Source organism: Ammospiza caudacuta, chromosome 4, assembly GCF_027887145.1.
Source record: "Ammospiza caudacuta isolate bAmmCau1 chromosome 4, bAmmCau1.pri, whole genome shotgun sequence".
NCBI classification, from domain to species: Eukaryota; Metazoa; Chordata; class Aves; order Passeriformes; family Passerellidae; genus Ammospiza; species Ammospiza caudacuta.
Window position 1 is genome coordinate 11916245 of NC_080596.1, and position 27057 is coordinate 11943301.

Here is a 27057-nt window from a genome sequence, read left to right on the forward strand (position 1 = left end):
GTAGTTGCAGCGTCTGGGGAAGAAAAGTCAGAGTGCAATCTGAAGTGAGGGGAGTGGGGGTAAGGTGTTACTCTAGCCTCTGGATGACAGTTTGGTGTTCCCTGTATTTATATTCCCATTTCTGGTAGCACATAGCTGAGCCGTGTAAATATCTTTTCATCTGCCACCTGCTCCAGCAGCACAAGGTGGGGTTGCTGTCCTGGAAATTCCTTTGAAGCTCAGGTGGGCTTCAGAGCAGCTCAGTACACAGCAGTAGTGATGTCACCTGTGTCCTCCTCCACTCCCATGGCAGTGTTTGACCCAGGTGTAGGCTCTGACTTTGAGCTGATTTTGAAACTGACACCAGGTGCATCACCAGGATCAGATTGCCTATAAGACCTGGAGCCTTTTGTCCATGCCACAGCAAAATTTTGGAGTCTTTTTTTTTCTTTTTGGGATCCAAATCCTCCTTAAACAGAGGGTAATACATGGTGGTGTATTATAAGGCTTATTGTTACCTAATGAGAATGGCTTTAGTGGCCTTGCATTCCTTATGGAGTTGTTTATTTTCCTTTTGTTTTCTGCAGATGCTGGGATAGGATGGCCCAATGTAGTTCAGAGATTTGCTATATTATTTACAGAAATTTGATGAAGTGCAGAAAATAATTGGGGTATTTTAATGTGAATCTGCACCACTGGGAGTTGTAGAACGGGAAGGATTTTCTCTGGCACTGACTTGTACATGTGGATGTTTGCCTGAAGAAATGGTGGGCTGTTGCACATAGACTGGTGCAAAGTAATTTGCAGTTGTGTAAAGCATTGTCTTGGCAAGGAAGAGCATTGTTTAAAAAAAAAAGCATAGTTATTATGTGATGTATGGCAAGTAAAAATCTTAGTGGGGTCATGCATCTTTCAGGGCTGTCAGGTGAAAATCTCTATGGAGTGAAACTTTTCTAACCAGCAGTTTAAGTCCAGTAAAAGTCTTTGAGAATGAGGAGAAAGAAGTATTCATTTGTTTTCCTTGGGATTTGGACCATTTGCCTCAGTTTTGGAAAAGGTTAAAGGGACGTTTTGCCTTAGAGGGCCCTCCAGTGGTGGAGGGCATAGTAAACATGGGAGGGTTTGGGTTTGGGATGGATTTATAGCAGGGTTACTGGAAACAGGAAGAGGTTTGGGGTTGGTTTTGGTTTCCAATTTATTTATTTTTAATGCAAAAGGTACGTTTCTCTACTCACGTGCATTGATATATATTTTACACATAACTGAAAGCAGCTTGCTAAACCTCTAATTGCATTGCCCCACATATATAGGGAGAGACCGGCAAACTGAAGAATGGATTTTAACAGAAGTTACATTTTGCTACTGATCTGGGACAGGTGGGAAGGAAAAGCATCACTTTATAAGGTGCCCCTCTGACACCTGTAAGGCTATGTTATTGAAGGATAAAAACAGCCTGAGGTTTTGGATTTTATCTTCTTATACCAGAAGTAATAAGCAATGTGGTAAGACATATTTTATCTGGCTTAGAAGCTGTGGATTATTTTTCTACTTCAATATTTAATTTCTTGTTTTATCTTTTTGACTTTATTTTATGAACTACGGTGTTGCAGAAGAAGAATACTTTTGATGATGTCTGCCTTTAGTTTTGACTTTTCTCTGTCAATTGTAGTTGCAGTAAAATTAGTCAATTTGAGAAGAGACAGAAACAATTGGTAGATAGGAGGGACTGCATGTATTAGAAAGTTGTATTTAAATCAACAAATATAAAATTTCTTTTGTTAATTGCTACTGTACATCTGGAATCCTATCTGAGTAAAAATAGTAATGGTTTGCTTTTTTGAGACGTTCAACATTGCAAGCTCTGACTTCTGGGGAAGCTGCAAGATCTGAGGTGCTTTTGAGAATCTTGCCAAAGTGTCAGAGGAGGAAAGCAAAGATATCAAATTATTGTCTTGCCAGATTTTTCAGGGCATGACAGTGTTGCACGAGGAAAGTGGCTTCATTGCCAAATGGATGATCTTTCCTTTCAGAGCCCTCGCACCCTGTTCCTGCCTAATCCTCTTCTGACAGGAAAAATACTGTAATAAGACAAACACCCTGAGAGCTGTGAGTGTAGATGTGGGGCATTAAAGGGAACGTTTGCTCGCAGGATTGTGACGCGAGATCATGTGTAGTAATGATGACTAAATGCTGTGACTGCACAAGGTTATGTAAAAATTTTCTTACATTTATGTTAAAAAAAAAGATGCAGGATGTTTGTTTTGGAGAAGTGAGGAGTGGGAGGGAACACTCTGAGTATTTCACAGGTTAGAGAAGCGAGAGCTCTTCAGGTATACTTTCCATGGCATGACTGTATTCTTTGTCACTGCACCCTTATTGCTGCTCAGAAGGCACAGCCCTAGCCTGGGACCTGCTTCACCTACCACATACAACTGAAGAACCACTGGTGCTCATCTTTGTCACTTTTATACCCAGTATGAATACTGACTGAAGGCAAAAACTGTATGACTGAGGGGGAACAGTTGCTTTCTGATGCTCTGCATAAGTCCTTTGGGCAAGGACTTATGGCAGCTATTATTCATGCAGGGTTTTTAAAAGAGTCTTTGCTTTGGTGTGCTGGTACCTCATCATTGGAGGGAAGAAAACATGAGCTTTTGCTGCTCAGATCTTTGAAGAATGTCCAGTTAGATGCTTTGAAAAATTTGCCCAAAGTAAGCTCTCATGTATTGTGTTTAGGAGAGGGAGGCATATTCAACAACTTTTCTATAGACCAGGCTATTTTAGAGATGTAGCAGCTGAGTTTTCTGGAAGTCATGCTTCACTTAGGAAAATGCTGGAATGTATTTTTCTTGTGTCTTTGTCAGAGTTTAAATCAAACAAAGAACCTTGAAGAAGTAAGTCTTTAAAGATTTGAAGGGATGGGCTTTAGAGTAAATGTATTCTGTTTTTAAGGAAACTGACATTTGTCTCTTCATGCTGTACTGCAGGTTTTTGTGCTTTGTGCGAGATGGGAATTAGTTCCAAGCCAGGCTGATGATTGATTGAACTGAGTCAACTTTTGTTGAGGTTTCGAAAGCATTGCACAAGAGGTTTGAGGGGAAAAAGTTTGGGGGCATGTGACAGTTAATCTCATTAGCAGTAAGAATGAAGTTTAAGCACACTGTTCAAAATTTACTCAATTCTGTGCTGCTCTTTGTTTTAATTAACAATCTCTTGCATAGATTGGGAGTGTAAACTTCTTTCCACTTTAGTCCAATTAAATCATACTTGGAAGCTGTCAGTGGTGGGGGGAACTCCTCCCTATCCCCTTTCTTTTAATTGTTTAGTGAGTCTGTTGAATAATGGAAGAATTTGCCTGACAAGGTTTTGTAGTGTTTAGTCTTCTTGATGAATTATTTCAGAGGATAGACGACAATGCATTGGAATGATTCATCCAATTCCTCAGAAAGTGACAATGAAGCTCATTCAGCCTTTACACAGACTGAGCACAACATAGTTGCAGCTTACTTAATAACAGCAGGTATGGGCATTGGCAAATTGTTGCATAACTTTTTAAAATAGAACTTGTAGATCTGAATGCTCATTTTGTACAGTAATAGGGATGGTATTTCTTTTTGTGTTAGACAGCTGTCTGATGGCTTTTCTCCATGTTTACTGACAAGTTAGCAATCAGCTGCCTGACTGAAATATTCAAAAACACTTAAAGGGTGCAGAATCTAAGTTTTCTGCTCTATATTTGAAGGCAGCGTTGTGTCTCAAAAAATACATTTTGTTGATATGTAATTATAGAAGAGAGTGAGAATTAGTTTCTGCCAGCTTGCAAAATGGATAAAAATAGGGCATAGCTGTCACATCTTGCATTTTTCTGTGATGTGCTCTAAGCTATCTTGAGGTTTCTCCTGGGCCACATGTTTGTAGCAATATATGTGTAGTCTGAGCATGTGAGCGGGTGTCTGTTAGGGGGATGTAAGGGGAAGGGTTGGAATGTGACTTAGAGGGAGGGAGCTGGTCATTAATCAGAGAAGAGCAGATTCCAGTTGCAGCTGTATTTTTCACCAATGACACGTGTTGGAAAAGCATGCTGTGAAGCTTTACATCGTGTTTTATCCCTGTGACTGCAGTGGTCTTTGGCTAAACTTGAATGATTATAAAATTATTCTTATTCTCTCCTTAAAAACTTATTCATTGTATTACCACAGCTTTTTCAGTAGTGCTTTTCTGAAGCAGTGACTGCCATAGTAAGGAAATATCCAGCTAACCAAAACCGAAACCTACTGTGTTTAAAAACAGGCCTTCTGTACCTTTATTATGGAAAATCAAATCAGTTTACCCTTTATTCATTGACTGTACCACAAATTTTTCCAAGTTGTAGTTAGATTTTAAAATACTGTAAAATATTAATGTATTTTACATTTATATGAAATAGTATTGCTGATGGTTGCAGTGTATTTAGCATATATGTCTGAAATGATGAGTATCAAATGGCTGTGCTGGAAAAGTGGGTATTTTTGGATGCAAAGACAATAATTTATTTAAGGTCTTTGGAGAAATTAATAGAACAGCTACACAGAGCAGTAGGCTTCTTAAGAAGCTGTAGAGATAAATAATTGCCAAGTATTGGAAGCCTAGACATACGTCTTATATTTTTATTAACATTGATTATGTAGTATGTAACAAGGTGATATTTTCAGATAGTTTTAACCAGCTGGTCAAACAGTTCGGGATCAAAGCTATCATTGGTGATCATAGGGTATCAATGGAATTAGCCAGAATCAAGCCAGCTCTTCTTTCTTAATCTTGCATGGAAATTAAATGTCATGGGGAAAAAAAGTTGGATTACTTTGCAGTTTTAGGTTTTTTTCAATTTTTTATTTCTAATTATAGTTGGGGAGTCTAATAAATCTTTACTTTCTTAATGAGAAATGTTTTTGACAATGAAGTCCATAAAATATTTGAAAGTATGATTGATTGCTTTGCACCAGCCTTACCACAGCAAATTTCACATCTGGAAGATTTAAGCCTTGTTAATAGGCAGAAATGTTAAAATTAAAAAGAAGTCTGGGTGCAGTGTTCATCATTATGCTGCTCTTTAAAGGATTTAAGTGTTTCTCTCTTGTTTTCTGGGAAGGAATTGGTTGTTAAGCATTACACTGGTCAGTGTATTCAATTTTGTATTCAATTTTGTTATGACAGCAGGGATACTCAGGCTGCAGCAAGCTCTGCTGCCTCATGGATGTCTTTCTGCTTATAGTGGTGAATGCTCTGGTATCATTTTAAAATGCTAGCTGGAAAGGTAAAGTCCATGTTATACATGTACCTGGTATTTTTACTTTGATGCTACTACCCAACATTGACATGTCTCACCCTAAACTGTCCCTAACCACCATACCTACACATTCCAAGGGATGGCAGCTCAACCACTTTCATGGGCAGCCTGTTCCAGTGCTTGATAATCCTTTCAGTGAAGAAATTTTTCCTCATATCCAAAATTTCTCTTCCCTGGTGCAACTTGAGGCTATTTCTTCTCACCCTGTCACTTGTTTCCTGGGAGAAGAGACTGACCACCACCTGGCTTCACTTCTTTTCAGATGGTTGTAGAGAACAAAAAGGTCACCTTGACCCTTCTTTTCTCCAGGCTGAACAACCCCAGCTCCCTCAGCTGCTCCTCATAAGATTTGTGCTCCAGCACTTTGACCAGCTTCAATGCTCTTTTAATGGACACTGCTTAACTGCTACCTGGAGAAACTTCATTCATTTGCTTGACCTGTTCCTCAGAAACAAAGATAATTTCTTGTATCGATGTGTTTTTTCTCACTTTGTTCAAGATGGAATCTGTCTTTCGTCTTATATTTTGTTTTTCAAAACAAAATTCTTTTTTTGCTCTATTATTAGTTTAATTTAGTGATAATAACATTTTTAATTAATACAGGTTCCACTTTTTCTTCCCTGTTTTTCACTGCCTCCCCTCTCCCCCCTTTACTTCTAAGGCTGGACTCTGAATTATTAAATTTAAGTATGTCTAGAAGGATCTTTTCTTCACCCTGAGGATACGAGTTTACAGTCCTGTTGTATGTCTGATTTCATTATTGGTAGCTGTAATATCTGTTAAAACTTGCCTCATAAGAAGCCTGTGTTATTAAACTTGTAATTCTCCTTTGCTCCCTCTCTCCCAAGAGATGATGCTATCTGTCAACAGGAGACTTGACAGAACAGAACTAGCACTGCATGTGGATTTTTTATGTGGTGTTCATTTCAGATCAGATCCTCAGCTCCTTGTTTATTTAAATTTTAGGAGCACATAGGATCAGTGTCATTCCTGAAATGTGTGAGTATATGAATATGATAGATGATGACATCTGTGGGGCCAAAAGATGTTGGATCTCCAACAGGAGACCTGCACCTGAGAACAGACATCCTTGATGGTGTTAAAAGAGAGATAGCTGCGGGGTAATTATTATTTTGCCTCATTTGATTTTAAAATTACTGAATCTCAGGGGTTGGCAGGGGCCTTCTTCTAGATCAGGTGCATAAATTTTTTTATAACCTTTTTTTTACCAGTCACCAACCTGGATTCTTTACCATGGAGGTCAGCACTGTACTTGGTGGCCAGAGTGTGTCAAGTGTAATCCTAGATGCATTTGAATTTCTATTCTGCTTGTTGTCATTGCATCAAAAGTCTCGTTGGCTGAATGCATGTGAAGGTTGCCTAATTGGAAAAGCTTTTTTCTCTTTTTCAGATGTCTATCTTCTTTGCAAACTTGTACTTGACTGAAAATAAATCCCTTTTGGGACTTCCATATTACAATAGGCTACATTTTCTTCTGCATGTGTTTTGCTGGCTGGTGTGTACCTTTTGTAAAGTTTTCCTTTTTCTGTTTTTGCAGGAGTGATAAGCATTCTCAGTAACATTGTTGTGTTAGGCATCTTTGTTAAGTACAAAGAGCTTCGGACAGCAACCAACGCAATTATTATCAACTTGGCTTTTACTGATATTGGTGTTAGTGGCATTGGTTACCCCATGTCTGCTGCCTCAGACCTGCATGGAAGCTGGAAATTTGGATATACTGGATGCCAGGTATTGCAATTCAGTTAGAGAGAAAGTTTCAGCACTTAAAATCAAATTGAGAAATAAGTAATGGTTCTGCCTCGTGTTATTTTAAGGGATAAGGTGGAGATGCAGAATGTGACTCTGGACCTGAAGCTGATGTTCTCTGATGTCAGCAATTTCTGGAGATGGTACTTTGTGTGAATTTCCCTTTAAGCTTATATTTACAATCTGAAAACATTAAAGTGTAACCTTATATCTATCAACTAGGCATTTTAAAATAGCTTTAAGGAGGGTTACAAAATCAATTCCTGAAATGAAGATGATTGTAGTAGCACAGGTACATTTGATAATTTTGCTGAGAGCTAAAAAACTTTGATAGTGGCTACTATTTTGATGGTGAGGTTGACAGATCTTGGTGAGTTGTTCTTGGCAAATTTGTGTCCTTTTTGGATGGGACTAATAGGATATCCAAAGTAAAGGCCTCTAAGGTTTTTAGTCTCCATTAAAGATTTAGCCTACTTTTAAGAGCTGCCTATTTTTAAGAGTAGACTGACTGAAAAACATATACTTCCATAGCAGAGAGATGGTGGCCATTGCTCACTGTGTATTGTGATTTTAATTTACATAATTGATAGGTTGTTGGGCTTAAGTGCCCATGAATATGAGTAGTAATGTGAAAGCATGTACTGAAAATGTGTCATAAGGCAAACATTTTGGACATTTATCTAACAGATGCTTATCACAATCTGACATCACTTGCCTCAGTAGACACTACCTTCACAGTCAAAATTCAGTCATTGTTTGGCAGGAAGCCTCACTTTTAACATCTTTGGGTGATGAGAGATTGACTTGTGGTGTGTTCAGATTGATGAGAGATCTCACTGATTTGAGAGTTAAGACCACTTGAAGCACAGCTCATGTCAACCTAAACCAAATGATTCCTGTGATCTGAGATGGCTGAATGCCATCTGTTATAATTGCTGGTGGCATGTGTTCTGACTCAGGGCTCTGTATTACTGAGTGCCAGTGGTAACACAGCCCTCCCAGTCATCCTTCCTGGTCAGGCTTCCCATGGGATGACCAGGCAGATGCATTTGGAGCATGTTGGGGTTGCAGCATGTGTTGTTCTGTGCAAAAGATTTGACACACTTAAAAATGGAGCCGGAGGGAGTAAATCAGTGGGCCACATCTGTGAAATCATCATAACAGATGAAAGAGTGATAATTCAGAACCTCATGTTTGCTAAAGCTGTAACTCTTTCTGATGGACCAAATGCTCCTCAGGTTTCCTTAACATATATTGATAACATGAAATAAACCCCTCCAAACTCTGAATCTCAAGATTTACTTATTCAAGGACAGTGTTTCTTTGATTTTGAGACTTTAGGATTTCTAATGTGCACACAAGCAGATGCTTTTGAAATATTTACTTTCTAATGAGCCACCTTCAAATTGTCTGCATTGAAATAAGACCTTTAAGACCTTGCTTATGGAAGAGAACTCTGGTGGAATTGTGTTGATTCAGCTTTGTGCTTGCATCTTTGAAAGGTTTCTCAGAAATTGTTTTCTTGCTTGTTTGTTTTAATTTCAGATCTATGCTGCCTTAAATATCTTTTTTGGGATGGCGAGTATTGGTTTGCTGACTGTTGTTGCTATTGATCGTTACCTGACCATCTGCAGGCCTGATATAGGTACTGACTTAGGGTCAAAACTCAGTCACTGTTGGGAGGAATAAAATTCTGATTTGATTGCATTGTTTTCTCATGAATGACTCCATAGTTACAGTGCTGGGCAGAACTTGAACCTACAGTACCTGGTTAAGTAAGTTACCTAGTTGGCATACTGCTCATTAAAGTGAAAAATTCATCATTAGGCTGTTACTCTGTTTATAAATTGTGTTTTTATGGCCATTTTCAGTCTTTAGAGGGCCACACCCATACAGTGAAGCACACAAAAAGCCGCTGGCTGTGTCAGGTTTTGACCTCTGTCAAGCAGGTGTGTGCCTCTGTTAACGTCCCCTGGGTGTTTTTCTCTCCTCTGTTGCAGCTGTGTTGTAACAGTTAATTCCTCCCCTGCAATCTTCCAAGGATGTACTTGAATGCAGTGTTGCATAATAAGCTTTTGGCGTGGGGTTGGGATCAGGTATTACCTTTATGCTGAGTTGGAATGGGTGATGGTGTTCAAGTGGCTTTAAAGGCTGCAAGGACTGAGATGTGAGGCAGCAGAATGAAAACAGGTATGCTACAGTGTTTGGGACTGGAAAGGGTCTATATTAGCTCCTTATGTGCTTGTTGGAAGCCACTCGTCACTCTAGTTTGACACTGGGAAGAAGCAGCAGGTGAGAATTGTGTCTGTGCTTGGCTGCAGGAAGAAGAATGACCACCCGTAGCTATGCCACTCTCATCCTTGCTGCCTGGATAAATGCAGTCTTCTGGTCTTCCATGCCTACTGCAGGCTGGGCCAGCTATGCTCCCGATCCCACCGGGGCAACGTGCACAGTAAATTGGAGGAAAAATGATGCGTAAGATTCCCCCTCACACTTTCTTTTGACTTTGCTGCCTCACTGGAGTCTAAGATTGTTTAACTCACTGCTGTAGGAGCATAACTTCTTTCTGAACTATGCAGTAAAATTTTTAACAAAAATTTAAAACAATAGAAATAACATAGTGCAAGTCTAGCAAAAAACCCCATAGGAGCTGAGATATTGTTCAAAACTTCAATACTTGTACTTTCTAATAAAAAAAACTTAGCTAAAGAAAATTTTCCTTATTATTTTAGATCTTGTTGCAAAATGTCATAATCAAATCAAAATATCAAATTCTTTGGTAACTTTTCCTGGATGGCTATTTGTAAGTTACTTTATTTTGTTTTTCTGTCTTATCAGGTCCTTTATTTCCTACACAATGAGTGTAATTGCTGTTAATTTTGTTGTGCCCTTAACAGTCATGTTTTACTGTTATTACAATGTTTCCCGGACAATGAAACAATATGCCAGCAGTAATTGCCTGGAGAGCATTAACATAGATTGGTCTGACCAAGTAGATGTGACAAAGGTAAATGAGTGCATGTTTTGTTTTAAGCATGTTCTTTGTGCTAAAGTCCTAGTTGCAAAGGGATGATGCAGTCTTTTAAGTATTTCAGTTTCCTACATTCCCCCTTTTCTTTTATACTAAATATTAGCTGATACTAAGCCTTGGTGAAAACGCTTAGCTTGACTTACCACACTAAATTCTTTATTTTTGGTCTAATACCCTTTCCAGATGAATAGCTGCTTTAAAGGCTGGGAACACTGAATTTTCCTTGCTTCTCTCCTCTGTCATTACCTAGAAATGTACCTCCAAGGTGCCTTAGGAGAACTTTTATTCTGTGTCTGCAGAGTCCTTAGGCTTCCTGCTTGCTTCACAGATGTGTCTGGTCTGAAATGGACTGGTCAACTCTCACTTGAACTTGTGGCCTAGGAATGAGAGTGCATTTCCAGCTCCCGAGCTGTGTAGTTCCAGTCCCTTGTTCTTTTCAGTCTGTTGAGCTTATCTCTTATGTAAGCAGTAGCAAATGTGAGTTATGGCCTGAAATGATATATCCTGCCTGGACAGTTGACATTCTTTTAATGTATAAAAGTCCTTGAGAAATCTTGAAGTTCACCAGCTCCTTTGATTTTGTGTAAAAATGTGATTTATGGTTGGGCATGATGAAAAAGTGAGAGAGAATTGGACAGAAGAGTATGTACCTATGTTTTTGAATTACTTATCAGTGCAAACAGCATTCCTTGGAAAACTTTCTCATTGCTAAGTTCTGAGGAATAGTATTTTTACCTAAAAAGAGTAATTTGAGTGTTTTACTTTTGTGAAGAACTTTCAGAATACTTGAAACTGAGGATTCAGGTAAAAATTTAGACTCATGTTTGTGAAGAAAATGCATTTTTCCTATTTTGAAGTTGAAGACACTAAGTTCTAATAATAAAAAGGAGAAAAAAATACTTTGGAGTTAAGCAATGTCATTGTTTAGAACTGGACTAGTATGTGCTTTTTGAAAATTAGCCTCCTCTAAGTTTTGTATGCACCAAACTTTTAAATGAAAGGGTTCTTTCTTACATTTTGGTATTGTGTTTGCATTTAAATAGGGATCTTCTGTGACAGTCACTGCTTGTGTATTGATTGTCCTCTAGAGCAGCTCATACAAAGTAGCTGTTTATTTCTTGTTTCTCATTTTGTTCATCTCTGAAAGACTAACTGGGAGCAGCACTAGGGAATCCTGTGTGTATGCAGCCCTGCAGATCTGGTTGGTTTTCTAGTGGTTTGTTTTGTCCTCTTGATGCATTTGAGATTTCCCTTCCAGTTTCCACTGCTGATTCATGTCCCTGACAAAATCCAGAAAAGTCTGTCTCAGCTGATGACCTCTCCTACCCTCTGCTACCCCTAGTTTGTCAGGTCTGGCTGTGGCATGGCATGTCCTGGGGCATGAGCCCCAAGATGCCCAGGTTGTTCTCTCTGCAGGCAGGCAGAGAAGACATGACAGCTCAGATACCTCCTCTGTATCATTCTTGAACATGTCTATAATGCTTCATTAAACCAAGCAGAGACTTCTGGGTTCCTCGACTATATGTCGTAGAACATTTGCTTTCTTTTATTTAATGGTACCATAATTAAGCCTTATGAAACACTTTTATTAACAGCCAAATTAAATATTTGGCTTAAATTTTCGTCTCTGTTCATATTTATTGTTTGCAATAGTGACTTGTTATGGAGGTCATAATTCATGTGTGAAGTCCTCTCTGGTAATTTAAACTGCTGATGGGCAGATTCAACATAATGAGTAGTGCTGATTTTGAAGGAATATTGTATGTAATGAAATGCAACATGCAGCGAGGTGTGCTATTAAGTCCCCAAAGCAAGATTTCAGTGTAAACTGTCAGAATGTGTCAGGCATGCTTGTTTATATGTTATTTAATTCAGGATAGCTCTGTTTTCACCTAGGTGTGTGCTTTTGTTATGAGGTTTTGCTGTGAGGTCTTCATCTTGAGATAATATTGGTTATGTATCTGTTCCTCTCGTTTTACAGATGTCTGTTGTGATGATTATCATGTTCTTGGTGGCATGGTCTCCATATTCTATTGTGTGTTTGTGGTCTTCCTTTGGAGACCCAAAGAAAATTTCTCCTGCAATGGCCATCATAGCTCCTCTCTTTGCAAAATCTTCCACATTCTATAACCCCTGCATTTATGTCATTGCAAACAAAAAGTAAGTTTTCTGAAATATGTCTATTTCATGATTTTAGCATATCATCTGAGTATAGAAGGATCACCTGTAAAACATGGCAAGCTGATTAGTGAAGAGCAAAGGGTATGGCACTGTTACTGAAGATGACCTTTTGTAAGCCTAAAGTAAATTGTTATCATCATCATCACAACATCCTGAACTGATACATATTTTTGAGAACATACTAACATAGCTTTTGAAAGTCCCACTTGTGTTTTCTCAAGGGGATTCAGTACAGAATTTATGTTGCATCAGTAGTAAACTGGTTTTATTGACTGTGGCCTAAGTGTGTGGTCTTAGTGACATGTAACTGGTGTAGATTTTCGTGTTTGATTTGGGATGTATCATATTCCAATGGATTAGAATGGATTGACCCTTTTCATTAAAGTAAATAGGTTAAGCCTATTCTGATTTGAGCAAGCATAACAAATGCTCTAATCAAGCCAGTGCCTCTGACTGAGGACTGTGTTTTGCAAAGAGGCATTCTTCCCATCTCTGCCACCAACCTTCAAGCAGAGCCTGTGAACTCTGCCTAGGTGCACATACCTGCTGAGTCAATGGAAAAACATCTTTTTTCCCATTCTGTGAGTTCATCTTTGTTATGGATGTATGCTCTCCTGGGATAAACAAAAGCTGCTGTGATCCCTATTTAAGAAATGAAATTAGCTTTACACTCCGTACCTGGAAGTGTAAAAGACCCAGGTCCTTTTGAATTCCAAATACATGTTTTTTTATTAAGTCCATTCTACTAAAATTGAGAACTATTGCAACAGTTAAGACCATCTTACCAAAATTTTCCCTTCTCTTTGGTTCTCCAGCTAATCTCTGATCTTTCTGTTTCCCCTTTTCTGCCCTTGGCAGGTTTCGGAGGGCGATCCTGGCAATGGTGCGCTGTCAGACAAGGCAAGAGATAACCATAAACAATGCTTTGCCCATGAGTGTGTCGCAAAGTGCACTGACATCGCAGAACTCCAGTCATTTGCCTGCATAAGTTACATGGAAAGGAGTGAAATCTGGGTTCAAGTTAATTCATCTTTTGGACAATTTCTTTTTGAATAATAATCTTTCCCAGCTAGCTGGTTTGTGTTAGTTGCAGTAATCTTTTTAGAGAAGCTAAGGAGACAAAACCTGCCAAGACTTTAGTTTTTGAGAGTGAGGTTTATTGGTCCAATATGTCTGTCCCAAACAAAAAAGGGTAGCAAAGTCGCCACTGTGACTCTTGCAGAGCTAGACAAGGTGACAAAGGGGCCAGGAAAGACAGAACTTCAAAGTTCTTCGGTTCAATAATCCCATATTTTTCTTATGTATTAATTCATTTCATGAGGTACTTTCCACCAGGTTCCCTTGAAAGTTTTTCAGATTTCAAATATTCTGAATACTCCCTATGGCTATATGACTTGGTATATGTCCATACCAATTGTCCATGTTCATATGTTTTGCAAAGTTCTGTTTCTGTGAATATGTTAGGGTGTCAAAATATCTACACTGATAGTGTAAATATTTGGTTTTGGTTTTAGGGTTTTGAAGGAATTTCAGCATATTTAAAGTATTTTTAAAAATTTGACTGATAGAACCAAATTAATTTGTAGTAAAGACAGCTTTTGTTTTGTAAGTAGCATGTTTCTTTCTAGTGCTTGTGACTCCACAGCAAATCCTGAAAATGTGACAAAATGTACCCTAAAGCTTCTCACTTGGTTGGTGCATAAAACTGAGTAAATATTTATGGTAATTTCTCATGACTTCTAAGTCAGTCTTATGTTTATGTAAGTCTGATGTTTGATTTTCAAAAAATATCTTTGTCAGTATGAGCAGTGGATTTGTTCAGGGTGAAAAAGATGACTGCATAGGTTTAGCTTCAACTATTATGTGTGTGTGCATATGCAGTTTGGCTTTGCAATGTAAAACTTAAAGGATATATGTATTTTTGGCAAAAGCCTGTTTTTATGGGATTTTTTAAAAGCTCTGGAATCTAGGCTTCCTATGAATTTGCCATTTTCAGTATTAAAGAAAATGCCATGTAATATCCTCATGGTGTACTAGATTTCCTTCAGGAACTTTGGAACACTTTATAGACAGTATAATATATGCACTGCCTCTTAGAAGAAAAGAGATATTTTATTACACACTAACTTTACAATCTACACATTAAAACAACCTTGGAACATGGCTGGATGTGATTTGAAGCAGTGTGTTCTGACAGAGGAAAGAGTGAGCTGCTTTAACTGATGGCATTCGGGATACATTTGAAGGTTAAGCAACCACAGATCTGGGCTAATCTGTTGTAATCTGCTGTTACTAAATGGATGGCTACATTCACATTTGTAGCACACTGCACATGAATGCCTAGGAGTAAAGCTTTCACATTTCTTCATGTCAGTTCTTCTGGGAGGAAGCCATGTATCTGTTTATTTCCTTCTACCTCCTAATGAGTTTTTTTGAAGACGTTCATGGCTTTTGTCCTTCACAATGCACTTGCGTTTACCATGGCAGAAGTGATGGCACTGGAACAAGGTATATATTTTATTATTATTTGTTATATAGGGCCATTTATAAGAAAAAGTGTTGAAGAAATTGGAGATAACATTCTCAGACATTGCAAGTTATTTCTAGCATAGTTGCAAGGAGGCATATTTTACATTAGCACTCAATGGCTAGCAGCATTCCTGAACAGGAGCAGATGGTGATTATGGCTTTGTACTTAGCAAATAGCTACTCTAAACCTTCATTTTCTGCAGGAGGCAATTTCTTTCTGCTCCATGATATTCCTACTATTGCAATGTCCTTTCTATTTCTACAAACTAGTTAACTAGTGTAAGGATTCTGGTTAAATAAATACAGTAGTTTCTTTTCCTTTTTTTTTTAAATCTGCAGTAAATTATGTAAATTTTGATAGTAAGAAGATTAATTTGAAATGTGGTGACCTGGTTTTGTCGTGTCAATTTTAGGAGATGCTCTTTGTCATTGCTATTTATTGTCACAGACTATCTGGAATAAAGCTGCATGAGGAAAAAGTAAAATAGAGAAATAATCTAGAGAAAAGCGGGAGTAAGTTAAGGATAGACTTATTGAAAGCAGAGGATCTTTCAAGCTAGTATGTGCAAACAATATACCCCAAAGAAATTGTTTCCTGAAATCAAATAACTGAAAATGCTGAGAAATCCCATTTCACTGAAAACATTGTGAGCAGAAAGTTCTTTTCATCTCTATAAAGCAAGTAATTTGTACATAGACATCAACAAGAGGGCCAGAAAGCTCTTCTTTACTGTATTTTCTTTGGTATATTTAAAATTTTCAGTTGATTCCAAAAGGTAAGTATGGAAAATACTTTGCCTCCTCATCATACAGAAAAATTAGAGATTAGTAATCTGAATTTTGAATTTTAATATTTTTAATTAGGGGCGTGCATTTCCCACTTGAGACACATGCATGTATTATTCCTTGTACAATGGCTTCTGTCTTTCAGTTGTCAGTAGAGTGAGGGGTGGATAGAGGGTGGTGCTTATATACTTTAGAATAAAGCAAATCTAGGTTTCATGTGAAAGGATCAGTTCTGGTTTGTATTCTTTTTGTCTTTAGAGACTCCATGTTTGTGGAGTTTGTTCAACTTTTAAATGCAGAGGACTGTTATTGATTTCTGTGTTCTTTGTTCTGTTGTAGTGTTGCAGAAAGCTACAGCATTTGCATTTAATTCTGAAATTCAAATTTCTGCTAAATAAATGCAAATATGTCTCTCTCCCTCTTTTTTTTTCCTTTGTTTTTCCTTCCCTGTTGCTAGATCTGTACTCTGTAATGACCCTGACATGTATGAGATCCCTGTGAATGTTCCTGTGGATACTGTAAAGCTTCGTGTAGAGAAAACTGTCATACGAAGGATTCCGACTGAAGCCTTTTACTACCTGGTAGATCTCAAGTACCTGTGGGTCACTTACAACTGTGTAGCCAACATTGATATCAGCAGCTTCTATAACTTGAAACAGCTGCATGAGCTCAGGCTGGATGGTAATCTGCTCTCAACTTTCCCTTGGGAATCCCTGGCTGAGATGCCCAATTTACGGACTCTTGATCTCCACAACAACAAGCTGACCAGCATTCCCGCTGATGCTGGCCGCTTCCTGAGAAACCTCACCTACCTGGACCTATCCAGCAACAAGCTGACCACCTTGCCATCAGACCTCATGGACATTTGGCCCCCCTTCTCAGGAGCTATTGTGTCCAAGAACACAGATATTCTGGTGACGCAGAGAGTAATCTTGGGTATGTTGAGCAGCCCGTCTCATTCCTTACCAAAGTATACCTGAATGTTAACTTCCAAGGGAGAACAGTTAGAGGACCAGCCTAGGATTCAGGAAAGGGGGTTTTACCCAGGTTACTCTTGTGGTTTGCTCTGTGCTCATTTGTTTATTTTCTACTGGTAACAAAAAAACATAATATGAAGATGGTGACCTCCATGTGTGTTGTTACCTCAAAGCTATAAAACTGAAGTAAAAGCTGTGAGAATCCAGATTGCAGGAATACAGGCCATTCGGTAGCTATATAAATAGAGGACTTATATTGTGTTTCTGATGACATTTCCCTCATCTTTCTTTGTGTTTGCAACTGTAAACATGTCCATCTGCAACTGCTTTTTTTCAGAGACTCCCAAGCCAAGCAAGCAGCTAGAGCTGATGCTCTTATAAAGCCTGTCCTGTGACCCAATGCTGCAGATAGTGTTGGTGGCTTAGAAGAGGGCAGCTCTGGTCCCCCTGGGACCTCTGCTGACCTTGCATTACTCCAAAGCTGACTGATTATCTTGAAATATTTTGCAATTTACATATTGAATATGAGAGAAAATAGGAGTCTGATCCCTATTTATTCATGGTACTTTATTTTTTAGTATCTAAGGTAAATATTTAAGAATAATTTGGTCAGACTGATTTTTTTTTCATAATTTGATCCCCTTCTCTAGCATGCAGTTGCATCAGTTCTGTTTGTGGCATTGTGCTTTATCTGATACTTTATCTCCACTTCCAGGTCTTGCCAGGGTAACCCCTTTCTCTTTTTGAGTCTCAAGCTGGAACAGTTCTATCAATACTGTTCTTCTCTATCACTGTTTGCACAGAAGTGCATATTTTGATGTGTTTGTAGTGCAGCAGGTGGAAGGGAGGAAAACCATCTGGCTGTATCTACTGCAGTAATTCTATAAGCACTTGTAAAGATCTGTCCTGCATTGTACTGCCCAATATTTCCAATTCTTGATCTAAACTCCCATTTGTTTAGCTGCTTTGTTTCACAGCAGAAGCTGCAGCTTGAAACTCTCATTCAGAGAATATTTTATATAAGTAATTTAATAGATGCAAGTAGGCTGCATGGCTTCATAAATATGGTAACTGTAGGTTTGCATGATAAAGGGTTTTGGTTTATTCAGACTTTAAAAAAATAAAAGACTAAAAGCTGTAAAAGTAAGTCCATCTCAGTACTCCTTTCCCTGTCCCCACACTGAAGACTACAGGAGGCTGTAAAGTGGGAGCTGATTGTGCTAGATCTAATCTTCATAATCTCATGTGGGAGTCCCAGAGATTAATTGGTTTCCTTATCCTACGTAGCCCTCACCACTTCAGGCAAAACTAAAGGAACTGAGAAAATAAAATAACACAAAAATCCACCAAAAAAATCTTAAACCCTCACACACTCTTCTCTCCCTTTAACTCTGGGAATCATCTGCAGCCTTCCTTGGTGCAGGCACTTTTCCAGCCTCCTGTAGTCCTGGCAAACCCTCTGGTGCCAGCATTGAGTTCTTTGAAGGCTTTGGATGTGACCTTTGGACTATTTTCTATTATGAACTACAGCTGGGTTTTAATACAGGCCTCCAGAGAGTTACACACACTGGGTTTAGACAGAACCTTTCTTCTCCTGGTTGTTTTTTTCCTGTTAGGTACTAAGGAAGGCTCTGTGCAGCCATTATAGATTTGCACCTGTGAATACAAAATGCCAGGTGGTACTTTCCTTGTTTTACATTGAGTAAATTTACCTTGGGTAAGCTGTGAATCAATTAGCTGAATTCTTTTTTTTTCATGGACATGATAGTTTTCCTATGGGGGTGTTTTCTTATTCACGATAAAGTTTCTTATGTAGCAAGCAGACAGACAGTGCTTGCTATGTAAGAAACTTTATAGTGAATAACAAAACATCCCCTTTCTCTGGAGATTAGAAAGTGCAGTGCTCTTTATGTCATGGGTTATTTTGACAAATTTATTTAGACTCCATTTGGTATTAGTGCTTCCTTTCTGATGGCCCTCCTTTCTCCACTGGGCTTGCTGGAGAAAGAAGTGCATCCCATCGATATCCTCCTCCTCCCCTGAGCCAGATAGGGATCACAGAGATATGTGGTCAGGAAGGACCAAGCCTACAGGGATACAGGTCCAGAGGAGCTAAGCCATTCTTCTAAAGTCAGTGCTGTTCTTAAAGCTGTGGCCAGAGCACACCAGAGCCTCCCATGGGCACCTCCTCCAGTGCTTATCTGTCTGTCAGGGTAGTGAGAAAGTTTCTCCTAATATCTAACCTCAATCTGCCTTACTGCAAACTAAGCTGATTACCTCTTGTCCTACAGGGCATGGACATACAGAAAAACTAATCATCTCTTATTGTAAGCTTTCATAGGTTTTCCTTCCCTGCTTGCCATCCTAACTAACCACACCATTTCTTTCACCAGCTTCTAATATAATGTGGAAGTTTTTGTGGGTTTTTTGCTTGTCTGTTTGGTTGGTTTTTGTTTGAGTTGGGTTTTTTTTTTTTAAATTTGGTTTGGTTTTGTTGGTTTTTTTCATTTGTTTAGTTTGGCTTTTTTTTTTTTCCTGTGTGTGGTATTTTAATTTTCTTTTCATTTTCTATCATAGTTACTCGTTCCCTTTGGACACCTTTAGGTTGAAAAAATGTTTCTCTTAAAATGAGATGCCCACAATTGCATGCTTTGATGCCCAAGAGTGTTCTATGCACTCCAGCCCTCTCTAGGGGAGCATTCAGCCTGACCTGTGTACCTGTATGGAATGATCACTGCAGCCAGAACTCTGCTGGAAGCTGAATCCCATTTCCCAGAGTAAATAAATGCTGTTTTTGTCTAGTCAGGAACACAGCAGTTGGATTCTAATTTGTATAATGAATTATGACTTGAGCTGTCTTCACTCCTGGTTCTGGCAAAACAAGATTGTCATGTGCATGTAATTAACAAGATCAAAAACAGCAAGGCCCTAAACTCATATGTTTGTGCAAATGTATTTTTAAATTTTTTTAATACCAGGAGGCAATTTTATCTTCAGTGTCTTGACTGAGCATCAAGACAGTTGCCTGAATGAGAAAGTTCAGGTTCCCCATGTTTACTTCAAGGACTCTTGGAGGAGCCAAAGGCTACTTTTGCTAGAGGACTGGAATGTCGACATCTCCTTATTCCAGTTCATCATCTCTGTACTAAGAGGTTTGGGGTTTTTAACTACTTCCCGCTGTATGATGTTCCTCTGTGTGTGCACTATGCTAAATGAAAGAGGCTTGGGGAATGATTCTTGGCCCTTTGGCCAAGTGACTCCCTCTGGCTCTTACCCACACAGTTTAGGTGCAGCTCTCTTTAAAGCTGGCTGTCTGTTCCGCACTTTGTGAGATTTAGCCCTTGGTTCTCTGCGGGCTCTACAGGATGCTACAGTGACTCTCAAATGTAATTCTGGGAATGGGGGTGTTTTTTATTAAGTCTAACCTGCCTGAAGTTATGTGAGAATTGCATTGGAAATCATTCATCTTTTGGATGATTTCAGTTTTTGGAATATGAAATAGCAGGGATATGTTGTATGTCTAAAGGGCTGACAGACATGCAGAATAGTTTGGAGGTACAAAACCTGCTGCACTTGCTTTGGGGGAAACAACAGGATAGAGAGAGCCATCTTTGGTATGGTCTCATCCACAAGCCTTTCAGTGAGCAACCCCTGGAGTGCCAACTGTCCCTGGACTCATGTCTGGCTTTGTCTTGGAAAGTGCCCTTTGGAACAGCTCAGAACAGAGCTGTGGAGTGAGCTGAAAATTAAACAGTGCAAATGACTGGGTGAATTCCTGCAAATTCACTGGTGTGAATTCCTCTGGCCCTCTTGGTTACCTCTGGAGCCATAGCCCGATACTTTGATCCAAATCACAACTACATTTCAGCGCTGGCTGCTGTACAGATATTTACATTTCTGGCAGGAATGATGGCAGTAGTTTTTTCCATATGGTGGATTCTAGTGAGTCATTGAGAGGAACAGAAGAGTCCAGTATTTGACAGAGTAGCAGTTATGTGAGATCTTGCCTCTGTTGCGTGCAGAGGTGCCAAAAATCTGGAATACTGCAGGTCCATCAGGCTCCCTCCTGTTAAACTGAGCCACTGGGTAGAAATTGCTTTTCCTGAAACTACTCCCTTAGCAATTGCCATGTGGGGAAAATACTGTGACACAGTGTTGGATATGGAATTTACTCTTTAGAACTATGGATCAAAATGTGTAGGTTCAGTTGGAAAGAGCCTGGGGTAGGCTGGCCCAAGCTGTGGTGAGTATTTCTATCAGCCCAAAACTTGAATAGTTTACATCTTGCTATTTTGCAGCAAATAAAAATCAGTAGGTTACACAAGTTATGGTCTGGGTCTGGTTACTGATTAACAAAGCAAATTTTGCTCATAGCTAAAGTCCATATTGACACAGCCCAGGGAAACCCTGCTTACTGAGGAGACTACAAAAATGTGCATGCACAGGCACACATATACATAAGTTTGCCATTGTACGTGCAAGCATACATATGAATGTGTGAGAGTAAATATAAAATATGCTAAATCTAGAATAAGGGGTTTTAGAGCAATTTATAATTAATAATTAATATTAAAATAGCACTGCATTGGTATATCATTGTGCATAAATATTTATCAATGTTTGTTTTACCTTGGCCAGTATTTCTTTCTCAGATCAACAAGCTGTCTTGATATTTCTACAAAAGAATCCAGGGTTTATAAAGATAATCTCTTTCCTCAGATATGTGTACCATCAGAGATTTATCATTATTTTAATTTTTGCTTCTTAAGAAATTCTTTCATTAAAGCTCCCTAATATTTTCAATTTTCTAATTCTGCCCCCCCATCCTTTTAACATTTTCTTTATTCATTCATGTGTTTGCTTTCACTTCTAACATCTTGTCAGCACAAACTATTGAATGAAGTTCAAAATGCCCCTTGTAGCTTGGAAACTAGGTTTACATTCACATTTCTGTTCTCTTCAACACTAACTGAAGTATAATGAAATTCAGTGTTTTATCTTGCTTCCAACTCAATAGTGTTTTCATCTTTTCATTTTTAAAATTCACATAACTTGATGATTTACAATGGCTAGAAATAATGTGAATACTGTCAGGTACTGGCAAAACAAACTGAGGGGCTGTGCTGTGGGGGCAAGGAAGGAACTAATGTAGCTGTATCTATTATATTTGTTTGTATAAATCCTGCTTCTTTAGGCAGTTTCATCAGGAAGCATGATGGATGGGGAAGATGAAGTGGCTGACTGACATAACTCTTCTTCTGCCCTACAATCAGATGGTCAAACCTGTGTCCAGGCTGGACTTCACAGCCATCCAATCTAAGGACTGTTCATTGTTGCTTCATCATTCCTTTCATTTTGTCATTTTCTGATACCTATTATAATGACTTGGGCTTTTCTTTAGGACACTGGGAGAATATGCAAGCTGTGTAGGTATATATATTAGGAAAAGTTCCTTCACTGAAAGGGAGCTCAGGAAAGTGGTGGAGTCACCATTCCTGGAGGTATTTAAAAGAGATGTAAATGTGGCCCTCAGGGTCACGGTTTAGTGCTGGACTTGGCAGTGCTGGGTTAGCGGTTGGACTTAATGGTCTTAAAGGTCTTTTCTAATGTAACCATTCTTTGGTTCTATTTCAAAGGCTTTGAGTGCTTCAAGTAGGTTAAAAACAGTAATAAACCCCTTCCTTTCCTGCAGTAAATTTCTTAACATAGTGAGGAAAATTGCAAGAAAGTGAGAAGAAAAAGAAAATTACCAGAGCATTGTCTCTGACTACAGAGCCTCCCTAATTGAAAAGATGAGCACAAATAGTTACATACCTGTGCCTGATTGAGCAGAAATTCTGTGAGCACAAGCAGTTGATGTACCCAGATATAGAAAACACTTGGATAGTATCTTTTCTCCTTATAAATTTGTGTGTGAAGTTCACAGGCAAAATTTTTATGTTTTGGAGATTTTTTTTGAGGAAAAGCAGTTGCTCCTTTCCTCACTTTCCTTTGACTTCTCCTTCTCTGTTCCCCATAAACAATAAGTAGTGAATAGATGTAAAATCTCTTCTGTCTGGAAGGGATGAAATTGGATTGTGATGTCAAAGTCATGGAATCTCTTCAGGTCAAGTGTTGTTTTAAAGAGCAGAGATTAATAGGGGTTTACCATAGTTTTAACCAATCACTACCATTGTGCTTAAAATAACCTAATCTTGGTCTGGTCATAAAAAGAAGAAGTAGTTAAATATTCATGTATTCTTTCATCTGCAGGTTTTCCAGAAAAACCCACGATTTTTTCCCATAGCTGTTTTAATGATTCTTAAAATTACACTCTGAAAAATATTTGCAGGTGTTTAGGGCTCTTTTTTCTTTCAATATGGGTTTGACTTATATGACTTGTTTATTGTACTGATCAGTAAATTCAGTAGTGAGGAGTCCTTGCATCCCTTATTTCAGACCATAAGTTTTGTTTATTAGTAGTACTTGGAGAAAACGAGAAAGGCATATTCAAAAGTATGAGTCCAATAGGAAAATAATTGAACTCCTGAGTGATATGCTGTGTCGTATTTTACCTGGTGAAGCCACTGTTACTCTATGAAAGTCAACATAGTGGGGCAATCAATACCAGCTGAGGATTTAGACTGATAGTCCTCAGAAATGGTTATTCTCTTCCAACGTCATAAATTCACAAAGAGGGAAAAGCTTCTAATTAATAAACTGGAAGCAAGAAGCAAATGTTATTGGCTCTGACAGAAGAGAGATGGGCTTCTTCTGTGCCATCATAAAAATATTGTAGTCATTATGTTGTGTGTGCTCCTTCCTATTTTCTACTCTTCTGTTATTCTTCTTGAATATATTTCAGAGACTGTAGTGAAGCTGACTTCTAACAATACTGGTGTGGTTCAGAGCCAGATAAAAATTTTGTTGGCCTAAAACTTTTTCTCCTTAGCCTTTATCCCTTTTTCTCAAGGGGCAGAGATGTTGGTGTAAGCTCTAAACCCTTAAATCATTGTATTCTCCTCAAGCATTGAAAAAAGGGTCGGGGAAAGTCAAGCTGTCAGAGTCTAAAGAAGGACTAAGAGGAGAGGAGAGTGACACGAAGCAAAGAGAAGCTGTCTTTCCAGGAGGAACAGGCTGGTGAAAATGTACCATCAGTCTTAAGACATCTTTTCAAAGTGGTCTTAAATGTGGTAGATAAATAGCAAAGTTAAGCACAGGTAATGCCAGCACATCACTAAGCTCCTGTAGACTTCTGTGAAGTTGTTTAGTTTAATGAACATTCATACTGTTCTCCCTAACCTCTGAGAATATTCCTCCACCAATCAGCTGAACAAAAACCACAAGCTGAAAGAGAAAAGATTAGCTCATAATAGGTCCAGGGTTGTCCTTGAATGTATTTGGTGATAGTCATGTGTCATACTGTAATCACAATATCCATATATTGACTGACAAATTTGTTTTTCTTTCCCCACTTCCCTTCTTGCCTCAGGTTTTCAGGACAACCCATGGTTTTGTGACTGTCGCATTTCAAAGCTAATTGAATTTTCCAAAATTGTGGACACCTCCGTTGTACTTCTTGATCCATTGGTTTCATGTAGTGGACCTGAGAGCCTGGCAGGAATCTTGTTCCAGAGAGCTGAGTTAGAGCAATGTCTTAAACCATCGGTGATGACCTCAGCAACAAAAATCACCTCCCCACTGGGCAGCAACGTCCTTCTACGCTGTGACGCCACGGGGTACCCAACACCACAGCTCACTTGGAGTAGGTCAGACAATATTCCAGTCAACTACACAGGTATAACTGCTCTTTTATAGGAAATGGGAGAACCAAAAATTGTTGTGTTGCTTGTGCTTTGAGATCACTGTAATGAGTAATATGTGTTGTGTCAAGCTGGCAATTGTATCTGTGCAACAGCTGTTATGAGATTCTCTGTCTAGTTCTGGGTCTTACCATATCCAGCAGACTGTTTTGGTTGTGGATGTGGTCTGTCACAAGAACATTGTGTGTGGAAGGGAGAAATGGGGGAAGGACAAAGGGAAATGGAGTTTGAGTTAGTTGGACCCTAACTCAGAAGCTAGAAAGGAGACTTTTTTGCTGGCACCTCTGTTTAAAAATATTCATGTTAAAAAGCCAGTGAGGCCATAACTGAGCAACTTAAAACTCAGCATTATAAACATAAAATTTTCCAAATTCATGTTTTCTGTGTGCAAATGATGCAAGGCATCATTGTCTGACGTCATTCTAGCTGCTATGGCAGATACTTATGCAGTAACTTAAATGTAAAAAATGCTACTTGCTAATGCCAAGTAGTCAGGAGTTATCATAGGTCTGATGAAAGTAAGAGAACTGAAATATCTTAGGACAAAGGAAATTTCCAATAGAATTTTAAATGGGTAGCATGATAAGTGTCACAGGAAGTCAGTGGGTCTTGTATTTAAGAGTCAATAGCAGCTTTAAGACATTTGATTTCGATTTATGTGGTTTTTTTTCTTAGTGAAATTGCAAACTGTATTCTGATTACTCTAGACATTTATTTCCATTTGACCCAAGCTGAACACTTCTATTTAATAATAGAGCACGGCTGGGAATTCCATAGTTTATTTTGGAGATTTGGTTTAGGTTTTGTTTTTTTGTTGTTGTGTTTTTTTGACTGCTTGCGTTTCATTTTTAAAATTTTCATACATGTAATTTCTTCTGGCAGAAAGGTAAGATGTATTCTAATAATGTTTAATTCCCCTTTACTTCCCATTCATAATGTTTTACTCTTTGCATTTTTCCATAGTAATTCAAGAAACTCCTGGAGAGGGTGTCAGGTGGTCCATAATGAGCTTGACAGGAATTTCATACAAGGATGCAGGAGAATACAGATGTAAAGCCAAGAACTTGGCAGGAATGTCAGAAGCTGCTGTGACTGTCACAGTGGTTGGTGTAGTTACTACAACTGTGTCACCACAGAAGTTTGGGAGGAAGCCAGAGGCTGAGAGGCAGAATACAACTCAGGAGGAATCCAAGCAGGAACCCGAGAGGACAACCACACCTCTTCCCATCACATCGACCACCACAGCTCTGGTGAGCACTGAAAGATCAACCAGCATGACACTTACTGACAGAAAGCAATCCAGGCTCATGCTAGATGGAAAGAAAGTTTCAAAGGCAGTGAAAAATGGAAACAGAAAGCAGATTGGAGAGTTAAGCAAGAAAGGTGAGGATACTTCATTGAGCACAGCAGATATGGCTGAGCAAAATGTTACTGTGAAGAACCTAAGAGTGATCAGTGAATCTGATGAAAGAGTGACCTTAACTTGGAAAACTGTCAATGCCACAGGCAATTCTGCTGTGACTGTGTTATACTCCAAGTATGGTGAGAAAGATATGTTGCCTCTCAGCACTGATTCTAACAAAAACAAAGTCACAATCGATGGTTTGCAACCTAGTACTCAATATATGGCATGTGTCTCACCCAAAGGCGTGCCACCTACAAAAGAGCAGTGTGTTGTTTTCTCCACTGATGGGTTAAATGATGAAAGCAGCTCTGAGTTTTCCATTCTGATAGTGGGCAGCAGTGCAGCATGTGTGGTTGTTTTACCTTTGATATTTTTCTTACTCTACAAAGTTTTGAAACTTCATTTGAAACCGAAATCTGCAAAGGAAGCTGAACTTGCAAAAGAGACTTATGTGCAATTTGAAACACTGTCGCTGAAGCCGCGAACACTGGGTGCAGGAGACCAGCTCTGGGCACGGAGGTACACAGATGAGTCAGAAAGACTTCTCCTTTGCTCTAGGTCAAGCATGGATTCTCAAATGACCTTCAAAAGTGAGGGCTCCAGGTCTGAGTATCTGTGCTGAACACGGGTCAGGGTGGAGATGAAATAAATAATAGGTAAAATTAATTCAAAATGGCGATGCTGTGTCTGGAAGCAGGTTGATGCTAGATGGTGGTCAGAATACATTATCTGATGTAATAGAGTCTTACTGGGTGGTGGTGGGTAGGAGGGGGAATAGAAGAAAAATGTTGCCTGTTTATTTTCTTATTTTTTATGTTTGTGATTTTGGATGTGAAGGAGTGATGTTCTTCCAAAGAAAAATACAGCGTGAAATGGCTCTATGGTTAAAGATATTTTTTAATTTTATTAAAACATTTCTGTTTTCTCTCATTTTACCATATGATGTGCTAGTGGCATGTATCAAACATGAATCACAATCTTCTCAAAGTTGATGTACTTCAACATAATAGGAAAACAGTTTTAATACTTCTATTGTGATCAAAACTTTATTTGAATCTACAACTTTTCTTGTATCTTGGGTTGAAGTATTCTCAGTCCAGTCAAGACAGAAGTCACAGTTTATGGGCTCTTGAGAGGTACAATACACATCTTATTGTCATTTTGCAGATGTTGCCCTCTTGCAGAAGGGCAAAGAAGCTTCTTTAGTGTCCTGAAGTAACTAATTAAGTTAACTTACATCAGATGATCTTATTGCAAAATCTCAGCCTTAGAAT

At 38.8% G+C, this 27057-nt stretch overlaps 2 protein-coding genes across 2 annotated transcripts; both read left to right on the plus strand.

Moving 5' to 3' along the window:
* Positions 1–3393: 3393 nt before the first annotated feature.
* On the plus strand, positions 3394–13272 carry RRH (retinal pigment epithelium-derived rhodopsin homolog). Its single transcript, XM_058804256.1, has 7 exons — positions 3394–3499; positions 6864–7054; positions 8618–8717; positions 9394–9547; positions 9911–10079; positions 12085–12263; positions 13143–13272. Exons 1-7 carry the CDS (start codon positions 3394–3396, stop codon positions 13270–13272), a joined length of 1029 nt encoding a protein of 342 aa, XP_058660239.1.
* Positions 13273–14676: 1404 nt separating this feature from the next.
* Positions 14677–26405, plus strand: LRIT3 (leucine rich repeat, Ig-like and transmembrane domains 3). Its single transcript, XM_058804265.1, has 4 exons — positions 14677–14792; positions 16057–16535; positions 24048–24353; positions 25342–26405. The coding sequence occupies exons 1-4, from the start codon at positions 14677–14679 to the stop codon at positions 26403–26405; spliced, it is 1965 nt and encodes a 654-aa protein (XP_058660248.1).
* The last annotated feature ends 652 nt before the right edge of the window (positions 26406–27057 follow it).

Excerpts from the sequence above, each read along its gene's own strand:
- LRIT3 (XM_058804265.1), top strand. The coding sequence starts at position 14,677 with ATGTATCTGTTTATTTCCTTCTACCTCCTAATGAGTTTTTTTGAAGAC. Across the intron at positions 14,793-16,056 it reads AGTGATGGCACTGGAACAAG|ATCTGTACTCTGTAATGACC; the intron begins GTATATATTTTA and ends CCCTGTTGCTAG. Across the intron at positions 24,354-25,341 it reads TATTCCAGTCAACTACACAG|TAATTCAAGAAACTCCTGGA; the intron begins GTATAACTGCTC and ends ATTTTTCCATAG.
- RRH (XM_058804256.1), top strand. The coding sequence starts at position 3,394 with ATGCATTGGAATGATTCATCCAATTCCTCAGAAAGTGACAATGAAGCT. Across the intron at positions 7,055-8,617 it reads TTGGATATACTGGATGCCAG|ATCTATGCTGCCTTAAATAT; the intron begins GTATTGCAATTC and ends TTTTAATTTCAG. Across the intron at positions 12,264-13,142 it reads TATGTCATTGCAAACAAAAA|GTTTCGGAGGGCGATCCTGG; the intron begins GTAAGTTTTCTG and ends TGCCCTTGGCAG.